Genomic DNA, 13,858 nt, shown 5'->3' with positions numbered 1-13,858 from the left:
TTATGCTGCAAGCAATGGGAAATCTTGCCCTCTAAAATCATTACGAAAACACATGTATACATTTTCAATGTAGTAATCACTGTTGTAAACAAGCTTTCCAAGGAAATTAACAATTCAAAAGCCTAATCACTTCAAATATTTCGTTTGTCCTGGAATAAATCATTAAAACCTGAAAACAATATTCTATCTATCCTCGAGTTGAGTGATCACAGAGCCGATCAGCACGATCTAACACCTCCATCATTAAAATCACATCTCTTCCGAATCGGAACTGTGCCACCGCATATGCTCAACCAGCGCGCATCACGAACACACGCGCGCGCACTCGTGGGCGGTTTAAGCGCGCGGCGGCGCGCACTTGCACGCAAGAGCGCGGCAAAAGTCGCACGCATGCGCTGTCGTTTCGCATATCACGCAAAAAACGCAACGTAAGAGGGATGCGGTCACACCTCCTCGTCTACGCCCCCGAGACCCGTGGGCGAAAAACAATACTTAAGGAGTTTGATGCGACCCTTCACACCAGCCAATATGAAATGGAGGCTACATGATCTCTCAAATGATAAAACAGTTCGCGCATCATGAACTCCCGTGTTATCCGCGGCTTCGGGATTTTAACTATGGATGAAGACGGTAAGATGAATGCGCACACTTTTTAAGGTGTCATACATATACACTGGTGTAACAAAACTTATGGCTGTCAGATGTTAATTGATTAGTTTAAAGACCGAAAATGTTGTAGTGCTGCGTCTCATCGAGGAAGACATTAGGTAATTTTTACCTCTCGCGCGGCGAGAGATGCGCGATAGTGCGGGGGTCGTGCCGCAGCAATAAATGAGAACGAAGTGTGCTTATGTGTGTCATGCTGCGATGTGCAAAGATTTCAGTTTTTACAGCACTTTTGCAAGATTATACAAACACGGCGTATAACAGTAGCCTACTACGGATCTAAATAGGATATTTGAACGATCGAAATCAGAGGATTTTGGCCACTGTAGTTGATACGGTATGGCGACCTTGTAAATCAGTAGGACCTTGTGGTTTGATAGGTATCCAGGCGACAGGGCATGAGGTATGTTGATGTCCGGAGAGAGCTTCGTGGGGTGTAGTTTGGTTACAAGTTTAAATGTCAATGTAAGATACTTTGAATGCTTAACAGAAGCAATATGTTTCTCAGAATAAGAAGAAATCAGGATCTGACGAAACCCAAAACTGTGCAAAGAGTTAAGGATTGGTAAATCAATAATGAAAACACATTTTCTCGGTGCTATTTTGTTTTTACAAGACTCTAATGCGTAGACCAACAAGAGTATGTGTCTATGGTCTGCAGTAACGTTGATGCTTAAGTTTAGCACAAGCATTCTGCACCTGTTGTTTGGTGGGAAAAATAAGACCAATTGAATGTGTTTAATTTTGTGTATAACATTGACAAGTCTTGTTCGTAATAAATTATGTAAAATCTTATAAACAGGACTTATAAACATAGTACAATATTAGCTTGTTTGTACCACTGGGGTCACTTATATGCATCCAAACATCTATATGATGCTCTGGATATAGACTAGGCATATCAAGAAAAGAACATTTGTTTTTCATTTAGCTTTCGATTGTATAGAATGCAGGAGCGCCATAAAACGGACGTGCTAAGGACAAGGACCCCCCCAAAAAAGAGTGTAATTTTTAGTAATGTGTTGCTTGTCTGTTGTTGTCTAAATCCATTATGCTTAGTACAATGTAAATTACGTTTTCTCTGACCGAGAACAGTGGCTCTCAAACTGTGGTATGCTCAGCCATAATGCCTGAAAATCTGATACTTAAAACTATATAAAAATATACATTCATTTGTCTTTACATGTTTTATATATAATTTCTCATCTAATTACTAATTAAATGTATCTTTATGCATCTAATCTTTAAACCAAGGATGCAAATAAGTGAATTAAGGACGTCAATATATGATCAGATATGTGGTCTGAAATTTTGCACTGAGTTTTATCCATGGCCTTATAAATTGGCTTAAGGACAGATATGATTTATAGGCGCAAACACAGTTACTGGGTCTCACAGTTCCATTTACCAAAATCCTCTGAGCCCTCCTGTTGGACAGGGAAAGAAATGTCATCTCAAATAAATCTGTTTAGCTCTATAAAACAATCCAGCTGGGCTACTTTCGCTGAGACTAATCTTTCCCAACATCAATTGTCTCTAAATATAGCCTCCTTGCCTCATATCAAGCCAAAAAACAGCGAACTCATTTGAGAAATGGCTTGTTTATTTAAGGAAATAAACATCCTGCGAGATTAACTGCTGCTGCTTATGATCTCTCAGAGTCACACTTAAACTGAGAGAAATCTTCTGTCATTGTGTAACTCATCTAATTATAAACGATTCAAAGATAAATTGACTCCAGATCAGATTTTCCCTGAGAGAGATCGAATGATGAGAGAAATGTAGTCTTGGACAGGTGGTGATCGACGGTGTGTGAGCAGTTGTCCTCAGTCGCAGGTACTAGCGTGAATGCTAGGTGTAAAAAAACACCTGCTGATTAGCCACCTTGAAGAACACCGTGCCTAATATGTACATTACAAAGATTTATGTAATGTAATAGTCTACACAGTGGTAAGAAGTCAGATTAAAGTGACATTTGATGTAAATATATTTCTCTATTTAATTTGCATGAAGACCAAGAAGCAACAGCCTTTATATCTGACAGTGCTGCATTACGCTCTCCTTTTATGACACAGAATGTTCAGAGAAAAGATGGAAAGAGAGAGATGCTGGGTAAATATTGCCTCACCGAAAGGTACCTTCCAGTATACCTATTGTAAACCCTTAGTCAGCTAGAAACAGAACCATTGAAAAGAGCAGTCAACAGGAACCTGATTGTAAGCATCCGCCATTAGCGACGGCGTTTAAATAAATAGATTTAAAAATGTACAACTCAGCTCCCTTCAACAGCTGTCAAAGGAGAGGTCCAGACGGCATTCGAGATTTGAAACAATCTTGCGACAAGAAGTATAGTTAAGGGCTATCAGCCATACACGGGGCATCAACTCTGCAGAGTCACTTCTGGCTGCAGAGACACAAGAGCCGATGCTTTTAAAAGAGGATAAAGTGCTTAGTGCTTGTGCCCCAAAATTGCTCCCAGCAGAGATGTAATGCAATAAAGTAGTGCAAGTCATCCAATCACGGCAACATCAATCACAGAACTGCACTAGATATTATCTGTGATGGAGTTTTATTACCCTTCATTTCCAAGTTGTAATTTGTACCTGATATCTTTATGAGGAGATGCAACAGTCTACAGCTATTGTCTAAAGCTGTTCTCTTTGAATTCAGCAACACACAGTAAAATGTGTTATGTTGCCACAGTAGCGAAACGTGACGTTTGAGCCTTGTCCCTCTGTGCTCTCGCTTAAATTTTTTAATTTAAGACTGACAGTCAAAGATGCATTTGTAATGACGTTTTCCGCATTCTTTTTTCTTAAGTTTGGTGGTTGGCGAACCAACTTGGATGCTTGTTCCACTTTACAAGATTGCTGGTGAACAACCCTTCTTGTATATGTAGATATGAATGAATGTATATATATGATATCATTGATTAATCATATGGACATATAGTGTGCTCATATTGCCTATGCTTTGACTTTGGGCTACAATATAAGTAAAAATAAAGTTAGGAACATTACGTTACCATTTAGTAATTATGGGTACAGAAGGTTGTATGCTAGAGATGATGTACATCAATCCACAGAATATAGTGAAGATGTGTGTATCTTCTCTGCAGGATGAACAGATGGCTGAAGAGAGGTAGCCAGGGAGTGGGGCTCCGTAGCTCCCACCTTTTATTTAGAAATCACTGAAACACAAAACATTGAATAACCTTAAAATGATTTGATATTTTGGCAAATTACATGTGTGTTTATATTAATTGGTATATATGTGTAGACGTAAACAACACTGGTCCAGCCACTACGCAAAGATATTTTCATTATTTGATATAAATTATTTATAGAATAATACTTACATATTTCTGATCTTCATATAGGCTATTGAAAAATATAATTTACATTTGTAGTGATGCACCGAGATGAAAATTGTGGGCCGGTCCGAAACCGGTATCGAAATTGTAGTTTTAGAATTATTCTGGAATTATTATATGCATAACAGTAGTCATGTTATATTCAAACTCAGCAACTCTTGCTAATACAAGACGTTTATATATGGTGCACAATCATTTTAACCGGCAAAAGACGAGACTGTTCATTTAAACGGGTTAAAAATGAGCTTCAGTGATATTAGCATGCAGGATGAAAATTCAAGTAAACTACATCATCACTTACAGACAGATTGTCCCATTGTTCATTCACATGTGAAGAGTCGGTTGCGTTTAAAGTTTGGCTTTAAAACGTGCACGAGTCAATGCATCACACAGAGCTTGTGTGTCATCTTCTGTCCGCTCGTTTGAGCTGTTTCGTTATATTTATTAGTTTCAGCCTTTGTTATGGCACGCTAACATGATTGTCCTTTGATGACAGCTAGAGTGAGCGCTAGCACTGAAGGGAGAGGGGCGGGCGCCAGATATTTCGGCTTTTAATTCGGCCTATTGTTTTCTTTCTTTCCTGTGGATCACTATAAATTTACATTTACATTTATGGATTTGGCAGACGCTTTAATCCAAAGCGATTTACATTGCATTTTCCTTTACATTCGTTTCTAAGTATGTGCAATCCCCTGGGATCAAACCCATGACCTTGACGCCATGCTCTTACCACTGAGCTACAGGAAAGCTTTTTCCTGTAAAAAATTCTATCTAATAATCTAAGAAAAAATTTGTATCTAATATGGAAATGTATTATTAAATATATTGCATTATATTTTCCAGTATTTTACCACATATTTTTGTTTCGTAAGGGAGAACGTAAAAACCAACAGAAAATTTAGATGATTAAAAACATTAAACAACATATTTAAGCCCTGATATATGACCTATATATTTCTGTTAAAATAACCAAAAAGCACTTACTGTTTACATCTTGCAAAATGGTCTATACAACACACATATGAGCACTAATGTAGACCACAGAGTACAATGTAAGCTAATACGTTCATTAAAAGTTCATTAAAAGTAGTTTAGGCTTAATAGCACAAACTGAAATGACCCACAATTCCTTTTTTATAAAATGCAAATAGGATTTTATCAGGATGAAGGAAGTTATACTCAAGAGTGCAAAGTACTGAGGAACAGTGAAAAATCAGAGCATCCATAAATATAGTGCATGTGGACTGAGCATCACCTGTATCCATTACATGGCTGTTGTGTCATCAGCACTAAATCTGAATTCTGCTTCTTAATTTAGCAATACACGCATCTTCCACGTTTGTAAAACTACTATCTTATATGCTACCTTTTTAGCCTCCTTTCTACTCTGTTCATTTTATTTCCCCATAGAGCAGAATGACACTATTATTAATGGGCAAGGCTGTTGCAGTGCAATGCAGTAAAACTGCATGTATGTTTTGTAAGAAAACATCTTCGTGTCCTTCGAATAAGATAACATTTGAAATAAAAAAGTAATTTTGATTTCTTGAATACATTTAGTTATGGAGTTCATACTGTTGTTATGTGCAACGGTTAAGTAAAATGACTTAATTTTGGGAGGTCCTGCAAAGTCTCTGCATCTTTGTAATTAATTCAGATGTCTCTATTCAATGTGACCTTTTGTACAGTATGTGTTTGTTTTCTGAGAGTTCTCTAGCGACTGATGTTTATGCATGACATGACATTTAGCAGGGGTTACACATTCATAGACTGGATATCTGAACACTTATTAAACATTCAGAAATTAAAGAACTTTTGTAATGGTTATATTATGTAAGTGAAATGTCTACTATTGTAACAACATACTAGATGTATTTTTAGATGTACATTTCCATAGCAGCCAGAGTCTAAAGGGCTTTTAAGGCGTTTTGTAAAATAATAGAGAAGCCACAGGAAATAAATGCGAGAAAACTGGGGGAGGGATAACCTGAGAGATGACCTGAAAAGACTTAGCCTCTCTGATTGGTCATGTACTGTAGATAGATAGATAATATGACATAATAGTGGAAGTCTTGCAAATGAAAATAATATGAGATTTTTAGGCATATATTATTTACTTTAAACAAAGGCCCTAAGGTGCAATTTGTTTTCTATATTTTATTATTTTCTATGCAGATATTAAAACTGTTGGTATTGTGTATCTAATATTGCTGTTTTTAATTCTCTCTAGAAGACACCAACTGAGGGGATTTAAAAAACGGGGGTCCCTTTAAGATGACACGTACGGATCCCCCTGACATATTAACATCTACCTTGTATCAAGACATAAAGCTTAGTCCTACTTCTGGGCTCTCACAGTATTGTAGATCTTCTAAACAATGTGATTCCCAAATGGTTGGACCACTGGATCAAAACTTTGAAACCATAAACAAAAGACACTGCCGTAGCTTTGACTTCATTGAGTCATTGGATGACCCAAAGAACTTTTCCTCATCCATGGAGTATACCTACAGGTCTGACAAGCAAACAGCGAATAAGGATGCGGTCTGGAATAGCAATGGACAGCAGGGACACTTGCGTTTCTCCTCTCCAGATCTGTTCAACTCGAAACTCTCCCAGCACCAAGTCGGCACAGACAAAAGCAACGAAGCAGCAAGGACTCACGGTAAGCCTCGGTCAAAAAGTGCTCCACGGGCTCGAGCCACCCTGACCCCAGTACCCATCACAGTCTCCCCACCAGCAACCATGAGGCGTCGATCACCGGTTGACCCCCAGAGGAGACCAGAAGTACTGCCAATTCGACAAGACTCCCATTCAACAACCAGGGCTTTAGTTAATGAAGTCCATCCTATCAAGCTACAACCTCATACTCCCCTGTATGTTTCTGATTGTTTTGAGGACAACAGACCGGATAAACAAGCTAACACTCCCCACGTCAGGTGCCGTGTCGATATTAAGCCAGATGCCTCAGTTCTCCAGCACACAACACGGAAAATGTCGAACCACAGAAGTAATGTTCCCTGGCAGCTTCCCTCTGCTCCAGGGATCAGGAGTCAGACATCCACTTCCAGAACATCTACTCCCAGTGAGTGTTACAGCATGGACTACAGGCAAGCATATCCATATCCAAACAGCATGTCCAGTATGCACATTAATTCTGGAGAGATCCCTTTAGGAAGGACTTCTCCCAGAGACCCACGGCAGTACAGAACCCTGTCGAATCCGAACATTCCAACCAAGTTCTTCTACACTGACGATCCCTCCAGGTATCCAGTTCAGCCACCCAGTAGAACATATTATCAAGACGACCAATACAGTATTAACAGCAGTGCCAGCCAAAATCCCTCCCTCAATAGTCAGTATGTACTTGAACCAAGGACTCGCTGGGTTCACACTTTGCCTGTGCGTTCATACTTTGCAGATCGCGAACCCATGGATGCTTTCTATGGTAGACCTTATTCAGTGAGCGAGCCAGGTCCGTACTTCATATCGACCCCTCCCACTGAAACATACTATCAAGAAGATCCAAGAGCATATGCATTTCCCTCAGACTCTTCAAGGATGTTCTACACCCGGCCTTATCATTACCCATCAGAGTTCCACATTCCTATGAGAGCGTATCATACAGAGGGTCGACGTCGCCCACGCTTGTCCCAGGTCTTTTCAGATGACTGGCACCGGTCAAGCATAGCTACATATTCCAGTCAGTATGCATCCTCGCAGGCAACCCCTCAGCGGGCACCATCGATAAGTCCATGGTATCCTAATGACTTTACCGAACCTAGCCGTTTAGGAGCAGATGTCAGGAACTACTCGAAATCCTGGGACAACATACTCATTCCACACATGGATAGAGAACCAGGCATTTCACGAGGCAGGAGTTATGAGAACCTTCTCCATCACGGGAGGCCAGGAGTTGCTCCTAATAACAATCAACAACCAGTTATCGTGAACCTTTCTAGTTCCCCTCGACGATATGCCGCTTTGTCCCTCTCTGAAAACTGTCTGGAGAAATGTGCCGGTGAGAGACGAAACAGTTCGGGACGGCACTGGTTTGTAACCCCAGAGATTACAATTACCGACAATGACATCCGTGCAGCCAACAGCAGCAAGAGAGATGGAGGCCTCGGCAGCTGGAATATGCAAAAGGTGCGTCAATCCCCAACTGCAAACACACACAACGTACAGAGACCTACAAACCCACCAGAACCCGTGGAGAAGAAGAACAATAATTACTCCCTGCAGCAAAGCCTGGAACAGCTCGACGAGTTGCTGGCTGACTTGGTCATTGATTATAAACCTCAAAATAGCAGACGACCGAGCAAGGACTTGATAGACCAGCTAAAGCAATTGATCAAAGACGATGAGACAACAGAACGGAAGAGTGAAATAGATCAAGAGGATTCGGGAGTTTTGAACACACAAACAAATTCTTCAAAGACCAGCCCAGACACGTCTAAAGACCCAGACAGTGGTTGCGAGGGATTTCTGAGGAGCGTTGAGGATGTCTCTTTGAATCACAATACTGATGAGGATGACACTATGGTGTGCTCCAACAGGAGATGTTTGCGTAAAGACTCGACTTTCAATGCTTGCTTGTATTTCAAGTCGTGCCACAGCTGTTATACATTCTACTGCTCCAGGAACTGCAGGCGTGAGGACTGGGACACACATAAAGAAAATTGTCTTTATGGCCGCACCAGCAGTGTTTGTAGGCATATATTAAAGCACTGTCGAGAGAACTCTGATGTTCACAAAGCCTTTTCACGCATTTCTCGTGTAGGGTTTCTATCCCGAGGGAGAGGGGTCCTGTTCTTGGGTTTTCCAAACCCAGGGTCTGCAGATTACTTTCTTCAGGTTGGTCTTGAGAGCCTTACCATCTCCCCAACATATCTGTCTCTTCGAGAATTGGACAGTTTCAAAGACAACCTCGGGGAATACTGCAAAGAGCTTCAGAACGCAGGCAAAGAGTATGACCCCGCTGAATGTTTCCTCTTGAATGTATCCATAGCTGTTGGAGACCTAGTGCCTAATCTTCCTTCACCCAAATTACAAACGTCGACAGTTCGCAAATACGCAAAGGTCTCATTAGCCTCCTCGAGCCCAGATAAGAAAATCTTTAAGAAAGAATGTGAAATGGAGACGCTCATTCTCACACCACCTCCTGGAACTTCTGACATCGACATGGATGGCCAAGAGGGACGAAAAGCGAGAGAGATCTGTTTCATTAACATCCAAAGGGAACTTCGTACCAGAGGCGTCTTTCTTCGCCACGAGTTTCCACAAATATACAACCAGCTTTGCGAGTTTGTTGAAAGCAACAAAAGATTCACTCCCACAACCATCTACCCCATTGACAAGAGAACAGGGAAGCAGTTCATGTGTATGATCATGGCAGCATCTGAACCCAGAACGCTTGACTGGGTTGGTGCACCTCACCTTTTAGATGACATTATATAATCCTATGCATCCAGTATTATCAAGCATTTGCTCTATAGAATTAAACTTAAATGACTTATGTTTTTAAATACGCATTTTAATAGTGAGGCTATATTTATGGTATTCTGTCACTTTCTGCCACTAAGTACTAGAAATAATACAAGTTGCTTATTGGATAACAAGCCAGAGAGCACTAAATAATACATTCGAGCACATTTAGTTTGTCTTAAAATTAGTTTCTTGTTAACTTTGCTGTCTATTTCCAATATTTCTTGTGGTAGTGTGTTGCGGCGAGGATAACCAATCTAGGAAGCCTTTGCAGAGCCTCAGGAGAAAGTCTACATTTCTCTTGCAATACTGGAAATCTTTGTCTTTAGCCCGTTAAGAGAATGAAAGTGCACTTGCATGTCAAATGCATGCTGGCAAGGGAAATCCAATATTACTTAACATTTTAAGAGGGATGGTTATTTATAAAATAAATTATACTGATAACCCGTGCCGCAGACAACATGTCAGGCTGGCTTTTTCATGGAGAAAGTAAAATAAATTGCTTGAACGATTCACTGTATTGTACACGGCAACAGCTTTCTGTATTGTGTTCATTAAGTACTACAGTATATCTATTTACATGGGTAAATCAGCTTAATATAAACAACTGTTAACTGTACATTGCAGGAAAACCTGAATTATGCTCATTTTCAGTCTATATAAAATCAAACTTATTTTTCATCTGAAATGATGGAGGTTATTTGTCATATTCTTAAGTGGTTTGTTTTAAATTTTCATAGTATTCCAAAGTTCATAAACTGGAACATTCTTCTTTGGAAAGATGACTGTTGTTAAGTATAAACATGTATATAAAATAAGCTATTTGAATTGTAATATTTGTAAGGATTGATTAAACTTAGAAACCTATATTTTAATGTAGAAACAATACATTTGTAAAATTATTTAAGCAGTGGTGTAAAACACCTTTGTATGCAAGATTGTGTTAGAAATTGCACTCAAATAAACAAATGATGGAGAACATTCACAGACAGCCCACTTTGATAATGTAATCAATAGCATGCACTGAACAAACTTTACAGTGACTCTATAGTCTGTATAGTGTTGTCTTTATGTTACCATTTTTATGCCATTATTTATTTATTCACATATTTATTTACACTGCTCAAAAATTGTGTTCTGTTGACAAGTGTGGCTTTATTTTCTGTACAATGGTCAATAAATGAAATGCTCAAAGGTCTCTCTTTCCTCATGTCTTTGACTCAAAAAGAACTTTAAAGCTTTACATGATATTTTTGTGAGAAAACAACATAACCGATTTTTTTGATAGAGTAATGTGGTAAGATGTGTTCCTGGATAAACATCTTTTATTGGTCTTGTCAAAGAATCACAATGATAGCTTTAACGCCACCCATAACCCAGGACAACAATAGGTTGATCAAAATTGTATGCAAGTACTTAACCTAACATTCAGTTTAAACCCAATCAAACACTGTGATTTGTTGATAGCTATCTTTATCCAGGATCACGTCGTAGTTGGTGAATTCACATTCACCGAATAGAATGTTCTTATTGTCGACGTGAAGCTAACCGATATGATTGTGGCGACACCTGCCGGTTACAATCATTTACTGCCACTGAATAAACCCTTCACAGTCATTACACATTTTTAGCCTTCATATTATACTTATGGAAGATTAGCCTAATGCTTATTAATAGGGATTCGTTAATTTCCATTATAGGGATAGTTTACCAAAAAATATAAATTCTCCCATCATTTATTCACACTCAAGTTGTTCCAACCCTATATGTCTTCTTTCTTCTGTGGATCACAAAAGAAGATATTTTGAGAAATGTCTTAGTAGTTTTGTGTCCATACAATGCGTTCTGCCGAAGAAAGAAAGCCATAGCCTTAGAAATTACGAGAGGGCGAATAAGCCTTGAATTCATTTTAAATATTAAGTGAACTACATCTGGTTTCAAACGTGTGTATTTAAAAGGCCAAATTAAGATAATAAGCACTCAGTTCAAGATGTGGAATCAAATAGACAGATCGCCATTTAATGGCGTTATTGCAGCAAATTGCTCGGTTTTGAACTAACCTCAGCCAACTCCAGCGAATCCACTGCAAGAAATGTATTCACAATGACCTTTCAGCTGGTGATTAGCTAGAAAACACGTATTACACAAGAAAATAATTCAATGCTTTTATCAAGTCAATTTAAACTACTTTTATCTACATACATTCGCCATGTTCTGCCGTTTTAATGTTTCGAATGTGAGGGGCGGAGTGAGCGGTTGGTTGCAATTCGCAACCTTGCCGCTAGATATTACTAACTGGACCTTTAAAAACTGGACCTCAATGCTCATTATATTCAAGCAAACTAAAAAGATTGTAATTTTGTATGATCTCTCATTGGATATTATGAAGTAAACTGATTTAACGATTTGGCATATAGTCATGTTTTTACATAGATATACACAAGTAGTATAGTATAACACAACCATACTGTCTGTGCAAGAACATCACGTACACGCTGGTGTTTAAACGTGCGTATGAGCATGCAATAAATAAAAATGCTGAAGGAAGCGATGAAGCTCAGAGATAAAATGCAGGTTGCCGGGAAACAGGAAGCTGAGCGAACATCCAGGCACTTCATACTGTGGGCAGGGTGATGAATGTGGGGCTGCTGGGAAAGCATATGAACAGTGTGAACTGATACAGCAGCCTTCAGGAACAAATCTGCATAAACGGGAAGCCATTTTCATCTGTACAGTCACTGCCTGCAGTGCCGTTTCTCAGCATCGGACCTCCTTGTGTAAATCCTAATGTACCGCACTGTCATTTTGCGCCACCCAAATTCTCCGCCACAAAATAATAAAAAATATGTTTTTATTAGATAGCATCACATTGTAGGCCTACCGTTACATGCAGTGCATACGCAATTTAGTTACCTCGCATAACATAACATGTAAATGCAACATATATAAGCTTCTAAATGTTGCCTCATTTATAAACCCATGTGGACATTCTCTCTGCACCCAGCAGAGGGCGGAAGACATCTATTATAGGTATGAGTCAGAATGAGTCATGAGCGAATCATCAGCTGTAAGGGGGAGATGAGCTGCTGTTGTCTTTGTAACCACCGCATGTCCAAACACATCCCAGCCCACATGATCACCAGGTGCTGTCAGCATGGCCAAAGCACAAGTCATCCCACAACTTTAGGGACTGACTATCAAAACATGTCAATATTTACAATGGTCTGGTTTTCACACTGCCCTATAAACCTTGCTTTCAAAATAAGATACAGATACTTCAGTTATTACTCTTTCTGTCTTTTTAAGTAAGGGATAATATATCTATAATAAATAGAAATTTTGTATAGAAATTAATGTGTTCTGTTGAAAAATGTAAGGTATATCGTTTTTGCGGCACAATTTCCAATTTCCAGTGTCACTTCACAAAGCCGATGTCATTTAAAGCAACTCGCACGCTTCCTCCAAAGTCGATATTCTCGCTCTAGCAGCTTCCATAAAATTGTGAAAATGGTTGTCCGTGCTGTTGTAAACCAGTCCCCTGGGTGAACTTGTGGGAGGTTTGGCTGTTAGGCCAGCAGCGCACAAATATACTTCCATGTACAGAGCGTCTTGAAAATACTGGTATTGATTTGGTGAGGGCTGGATAAGTTATGGCAGGATGGAGAATCCCATGATACATAAATACGTTATTTACAAATGCCTGCAAAACATTTGAATCCCTTAAGATGGGTAATTTCCCCACCTTCTGTCCTGTGTAGGAGCAAATATGACTCAGAATCAGCAACAGTGCACACATTCTTTGTTTACCGAACTTTGTTCAGAAGAGGACAGCTGTGTCACTTAAGACTTTGATCTGCTGCAGACACCTGTATATACATGTATTCGCACATATGTGATACTATATGACATGTTTTGCATATACTGCCTGCAATGTTGTTGTTTCTGTGCTCTGTTGGGGGCATGGCATCTGTTTTTGGGAGTGAAATACTAGATCTCATCAGCCATTCTGGGAAATAATGAGTCACCATTAAAGGTCCAAAAGGACTGTAGTGTACCGAATATCAACCTTTGCTCTCCTAAACTTCATCACATGGTCATCTGAGAATGAGCTCATCTACAGAACCCTTTTGTCACTGTCTGTCACTATGGTGTGGGGCAAAAAGGGCATTGTATTGTCCATAAGGAAACCCCATGATCTAAGTCACCATGGTAAACATCATAACAGAGTCAGAATTACCCTATATTTATCACAGATAATGGAGACCAGTGTGACCTAAATGGGGGGAAGTGTCATGTTGACCATAACAGTCCTGTTCTGTAGATCCTCTCAAC

At 39.5% G+C, this 13,858-nt stretch overlaps 1 protein-coding gene across 1 annotated transcript; it reads left to right on the top strand.

Annotated features, from left to right (window-relative positions):
- The first annotated feature begins 516 nt into the window (after nt 1–516).
- On the top strand, nt 517–10,724 carry unm_hu7912 (un-named hu7912). Its single transcript, XM_079468110.1, has 2 exons — nt 517–630; nt 6,270–10,724. Exon 2 carries the CDS (start codon nt 6,314–6,316, stop codon nt 9,497–9,499), a length of 3,186 nt encoding a protein of 1,061 aa, XP_079324236.1. The 5' UTR covers nt 517–630; nt 6,270–6,313; the 3' UTR covers nt 9,500–10,724.
- Nucleotides 10,725–13,858: the final 3,134 nt, after the last annotated feature.

The sequence above is a fragment of the Barbatula barbatula genome (assembly GCF_947034865.1).
Source record: "Barbatula barbatula genome assembly, chromosome: 11".
In the NCBI taxonomy this organism is placed as follows: Eukaryota; Metazoa; Chordata; class Actinopteri; order Cypriniformes; family Nemacheilidae; genus Barbatula; species Barbatula barbatula.
This window is presented reverse-complemented; position numbering and strand designations above follow the sequence as displayed.

Excerpts from the sequence above, each read along its gene's own strand:
- unm_hu7912 (XM_079468110.1), top strand. The coding sequence starts at position 6,314 with ATGACACGTACGGATCCCCCTGACATATTAACATCTACCTTGTATCAA.